The 6,000-nt window shown below is 51.9% G+C and overlaps 1 protein-coding gene across 1 annotated transcript in view; it reads left to right on the plus strand.

Annotated features, from left to right (window-relative positions):
- Positions 1 to 5,662, plus strand: part of R3HCC1L (R3H domain and coiled-coil containing 1 like) — a 35,347-nt gene extending 29,685 nt beyond the window's left edge. Inside the window, 2 exon segments of the mRNA XM_081863864.1 lie at positions 759 to 899; positions 5,088 to 5,662. Coding sequence (XP_081719990.1) covers positions 759 to 899; positions 5,088 to 5,143 — 197 coding nt within the window. The 3' untranslated portion in view covers positions 5,144 to 5,662.
- The last annotated feature ends 338 nt before the right edge of the window (positions 5,663 to 6,000 follow it).

A 6,000-nucleotide genomic window follows, 5' to 3' on the forward strand; every position in this document is an offset into this window, starting at 1 on the left:
TCTCCTGCTAGCACCGATCAGGGCTTGTTAACTGTAACAGTGGAATCAATAAGAATGGGTTGCCCCGCTTTGGGTTCCTGCCGGCTGCCCTAGTCCCTGAGCACGCTTGCATCTCATCGGGGCTGAGAATAACAAGAAGTCTGGTTGGCTTCCTAGGGCAACACCCAGGGAATTGAAAGGTGCATTAAAAAAATAAAGTAACAAAATTAATATTGAAAGTAGAATCTGCTACGCGGTTTACAAAAAAAAATACAGAAAATTAAACACATTAAAATCGTGAATAATAGATAACATTAGAAGTAGATATTTAAAACAATTCAAAACATTTCCAGTGTCACATGGCCTGTTTGCAATGTAGCTTTGTGGGTGTGTGACACACAGGAGAGAAGAGTCAGGCAGGCAACAGTGCAGCCCTGCATACCCCATCCAGCCAGTGTTTCCCCCCCACACACTGTCACCCCATTGCTCCCATGTGTCTCTTGCCCATGGCAGATCCCTTTAACAGCTCCTTCCACTCCCATTTTCCTGACCATCAGGGGTGCTCTCAGCCTCCTCTGCTATCCTCCTTTGTATGTGATAGAGGGCAGCGCCCAGGCTGTGGGTGATGCTCTTCCCTGCCTTGTCTCTTTTCCTTTAATATGTGCTTTTGGAAAAGGACTCATCTGCTGATGTAGTGCCTAAATACTCTCACCTTCCAGCAATGGGAGTCCTGACTCTGAGCACTGAGACTGTTCTCCTCCCTCTGCCAATTCCTCTAGAATTCCTGCAGCCAACCAAAGAGCGCCCCGAGACCTCAGCCGCTCTGGCCAGGAGACTGGTGACAGGCGCCCTGGGCGTGCGGAGCAACCAGAGCAAGGCCGAGCGGGAAGCAGAACGCAGGCAGCTGCAAGCAGCCCGAGGTAAGCCTAAGGGTGTGGGGAAAGACGTGAGCTGACGTTGTTGTGTTGTAGAGGTGGCCCAGGCTACGGTGCTGTGGAGTGCAAGCGAGGGATGCTGGGGGATTTCTCGATGTCTCTGCCTCAGGCCTCCCTGCTCTCACTCACTACCCACGTCCCGCGAGTCTCTGGGGAGTCTGGCTCTCTGCTTCCAGGCAGGGTTGCAAGTAAGCTACACCAACCACATGCTCGCTCACTCTCCTTGCTGTCACACAGACAGCTCTGCCTGCCTGAGGACCTGAGGGAGTCTGTTAGGCAGCCAATGTCTAGGTCACAGAAGCACCAAGTGTGCCGGGCGGAAACATGCAGGGATACAGGAGAGGGGATCACCCTTGGTGTCAGGTTGCATTCTGGGAAAGGGTTCCCTCTTAGCCCTCCCCTCTCCTTCCAATTTCTCCTGCTAAGGCTGAACAGCGTTAAGGGAAGCATCCTCTGCACAACAAAGGGGGAACCAGGTGGCCTGGCTGGGGAAAGGGGTTGTTCCCCCCTTTCCCCACCACTACCAGCTTTCTCCAAGGCACAGGAGACCCATGGTCAGATGAGCTGCCGCCTCAGCCATGCTGCTGTCCTGGGCTCATTGTGTCCATTAAGGGCCCTGTCTCTTCCCAGTGCGATGGCAGCTGGCTCTCCGCCTGCCCTTCAGCTGCACCAGCTAGATAACAGCGGTGGAGCATGCCCGCCTGGCTGGGGAGTGCGCAGCTTTGCCATACTTGTTTGGAAACTGTAATGAGATCAGTGAGGTCCTTTCAGATTCCCCACGTGTCTATTATTTCCTGTTAGGACTGGGAGGGCTCTGTTGGGTAGCAGGAGCCGGCCACTGCAGAGCATCTTGTAGGAGCCTGAGGATGCTATGCTCCTGTCTTAGAGCTATCAATCGCATCTTCAGCATCCTTTGTTAAGAAAGGAGTAGTTAGGGAGTATCTTGTCCCTCCAGGTACCAGCTCCCAACCTCCTAGTCCTCTGAGCTGGGATATTTTGACATCTCCAGTCTTCATGGGAATCCACAAAGCTCCCACTCTCCCCAGTGGCTGCCCAGACTAAAATTCACACACATGTTGTACCTATGGTATATGGCCCTTAACCCTGATGGATATGTGACTTTTGATTCGACCGAGTATTTGCCCTAGGGGTAGCAGTAGGTTGAACCAAGGGTCACAGACTTGGCTCAGAAGTGGAGGAGTTTTATGGAAGATGCAACTGGATTGAATTGGTGTGAAAGGGTTAGTTGGTACTAAAAGTCACAGGCAAGGACTCCCTCTGGGCTGAGTTGATTCTATTACATCAATAAAGTCTTTTGTATATAGTGGAACCTGACAGTAGGCCTATGGGCTTTCAGGGCAGGTGGTCTAGAAGATGTTCAGATCTGTCTTGTACTTCAGATTGGCAGGTTGGGCAAAGGAGCTGGCAGCTCTTTGGTTTCCACGTTCGTTTTCAGTTTATCCAGAGCCTCTGATTTTGTTGCAGGAATATATGCTGTAGGGAGACAAGGACCTTTTATTTCTTTTGAGAGCCACATTCTCTTGGGGATGATCTGCTGGGGACAGTGTGCCAGCAGTGGAGGCAGCCTGACCCAAAAGTGGGGAGCACCACTTCTCTCTCGCGCTCTCTCTTTCTCTTTCTCTTTCTCTTTCTCTTTCTCTTTCTCTCTTTCTTTCATTCTCTCCCACTACAGTGGTGCCTCGCAAGACGAAATTAATTCGTTCCGCAAGTTTTTTCTTCTTGCGAGTTTTTCGTCTTGCGAAGCATGGTTTTCCATAGGAATGCATTGAAAATCAATCAATGTGTTCCTATGGAGACTGTCCGGGGACAGAGGGGAAGGCGCGTGTCTTCCCCTCTGTCCCTGGACCTGTTTAAAGCAAGGGGCGGCGGGGAGAAGATTGCTTCTCCCCGTTGCCTGCCCCGCAATCTCCGGGGACAGAGGGGAAGCAATCTTCTCCCCGCCGCCCCTTGCTTTTACCAGGTCCGGGGACAGAGGGGAAGGCGCGCGCCTTCCCCTCTGTCCCCGGAGATTGCGGGGCAGGCAACGGGGAGAAGCGATCTTCTCCCCACCACCCCTTGCTTCAAAAGAGGTCCGGGGACAGCGGGGAAGACGCGCTGCGCTTCCCCGCTATCCCCGGAGCTTGCGGGGCAAGCTTCGTTTTGCGAAACAAGCCCATAGGGAGATGCGTCTTGCGAAGTGGCTAAGAAAACGAAAAACTCCTTCGTCTAGCGAGTTTTTCGTCTTCCGAGGCGTTCGTCTTGTGGGGCACCACTGTATTCTCTTTCTGCCACTTTCCTTCCCCCTGGTCCTCCCGCCCCACCTTGCCATCTGTTTCAGACACATGCAGTGCTTGGGCTGCCGGCTACTCACCCCTGCCCTAAAATGTGGAAGGAAGAAGAGATTTCAGGGAAGTGGGATGAGGCAGGGCCTCTCATTGAAGCAGGTGATGGGGGCAGAGCTGATGGATCATGCCCCCCAGAGACTGTCAAAGATTGGGCTTGAAGAGGGAAGCTGAATAGCCTCTGATCTCAAGGAAGCACACCGTACATCCTAGAGAGGTCAAGTTAGGCTTTGCCTTTTTTAAAAAATCCTGCTGCTCTTTTTGAAACAAAATGCAGTATTTTAAGCTTGCAAAGACCCTTCAGGCAGCAGTGAAAATCAGGAGAAGAAGGTGCAGGTAATTAACAATGCAAATATTTTAGTCACTGTAGGTATATGTCTTTAACAACAAGCTTTTTGCACATTAAAAAAAAAGTGTTGATAGTTGTTTGTCAGTTCAGGTGATAAATTTCCCCGTGATTTTCCTGTTTCTAATATAGCCTCTATCCCCCCTACACCTGCTCCTCTCCAGCCCCCACTCCACACACACACACACCGCACAGCCTGGCCCCTTCCTATTTAGTTTTCTGAGGAAGCTTCTCTCATACAATGACTCTATTACCTTCTGTCATTCTTTCTGAAACTGGAGTATAAGCATGGATTACTCTGGGTCTCTCTGACATTCCCAGCATAATCAGAAGCTGTTAAAAATTGTTTTTCTCCATAGCTTTCACTTTAGCATTTTGAATAGGATCTGAATCCAATAATCACTGCAGCGTTTCCAGCTCTATTACCCCTGCCAATGATGGCGTGTGCCCTGTGAACACAGCATTTTGGACTAATTCCTGCAACAGATTTCTCATTGTATACATATGATGTCCAGGTTACTGTAGCCTCGTTCAGCCCAGGCCTCCCCCTGCTCTCATATTTTTACTGTACTGTCCTTGCAGATGTCCTCTTTGTGACCACATTAGAGTAGTGATTCTTATTCTTTTTTCTTTTTCTTTTTTGCCCATTTTTCTGCCATGGCGCTGCGAGGGACAAAAGCTGGAAGATTAGTTTATGGCTTCGGCCAGATGCTTATGAGACAGGAGGCACCAGCAGCGGCGCTCCCATATACTTGGCCCCGTTCCTCAATTGCTCTCCCAAAATGCTGTATGGTAAAATGAGGGGGCATCAGGTCTGTGATCCTCAGGTTTGGGCACTAGGTGGTGCTCCAATCCTGATTACTGCTCCAGGATGCGGAACTGGGAGCCAGTGCCAGCTGCAGGAGGCAGTGTAAGTCATGCATAGGAATAGGTGATTTGTTTTAATTGAAGCTGCCAACTCTGCAGTCTCCCTGCTCTTCTCCGCTCGCTAGCCTTCCCCTCGGGTCACCAGGCAGGCTTTCTGATCCTAGCACAGGTGAGACACAGCCCATTGGAACATGGCATGGCACTGCCGATAGAGGCTGGTCAGGGGGCAGGCACAGTGCGGCTGAGATGGGAGGAAGGAGACGGCGGCGTGAAGCAAGGTCAGCACAGGGCACACGCTTTCTGAGTGCCAGCAGGGTAGGCAACCACAGTTTGCTGAGGAAAGTGGTTGTGCTGTGTCATAGGAGCAGAGGCCTGGTGCGCTGGGAAGGGCGGGAGGTGATGGAGGAAGGAGGGAGAGGAAGCGCCAAGGCTGCGGAGAAGTGCCACTCTGTGGAGTCAAAACATAAACCGTCATGTGATAGACAACAATCCCATGACTGCAATCATGGAGCAGGAATTCTAACAGGCTGCAGTCCCCTGCACCTTCCAAGTGTGGCGCTTTCCTACGCTGGCAGAGTGCATCCCCCATGGCTTCACCTGCCCCTTTTCTCCTCGCAGAGCGGAAGCGCTTGGAGATGAAACAACGAGAAGATGCCTGGGAAGGACGTGAGTGAGGCCGCACCATCTCAAGGAGAAAGGGGAGAGATGCCTTGAGACTTCGCCTGAGCAGGACTGGGGCTTGGCTGCAGGCGGGCAGGTTGTGCTCGGCAGCATTGGGGAAAGTTCTGCCGCTCCCTTTGGGCTAAGCAGCAAGAACATGGGCACTCCTGAGCGGTGGAAACGTGCTCAAATAAGCCCCAGCAAGCCTTGCCCTGGGACCCTGAAACAGTGGAGCTGGGGTTGGCAGTGCCTCTGCAAGAGCTGCCACTGGGCATCCGGCCCAAAGACTTGGCACTGTTCCACTTGTTGTGCCATGGAAACATAACCCTCAATATCCAAATGACGTTGGCTCGGCCCTTCTTGGATGCGCTGCGTCCTCCACTGTGGGCAGCAGGAAGACCACTGAGCAGTGTGGTGCCCTTGGGTTCTGTGGGACTGGACGGAGCTGTGGCAGCTTTTACAATGGGCCCTCCAGGATGATCAAGTGCCCGCCATTGAGTTTCTTATTAAAGGCTTTTTTATTTTAAAAAAAATCACATGGTGCAGTGTGCAATTACACGCAGCCAAGTTGCTCTTGAATTAACCTCTGCAACCTTGTGGATTCAGCAACAGCCGGTGGTGGCAGCCAATGGGTTGCCAACGCTGCAGCTGAACCAGACCTCCTCCCAGCTCCTCAGGATGTCCAAATGCTGACCGGAAGTCAGTCTCAGATGCACAGAAAACAGCAACTCTTGTATGTTAGCAGAATCCAGTAAAGAGCTGGTGTTGAGATGCTCTTTTCCCTTGTGCGTGCTGGGAAGCTGGCATGTTTACGGGAGGCCTTTGCCACCCAAGCTGTATGCAAGATCCCTGGCCCTACCAGGGCTGCTGC

The sequence above is a fragment of the Podarcis erhardii genome, assembly GCF_964252035.2.
Source record: "Podarcis erhardii genome assembly, chromosome: 5".
Classification (NCBI taxonomy): Eukaryota; Metazoa; Chordata; class Lepidosauria; order Squamata; family Lacertidae; genus Podarcis; species Podarcis erhardii.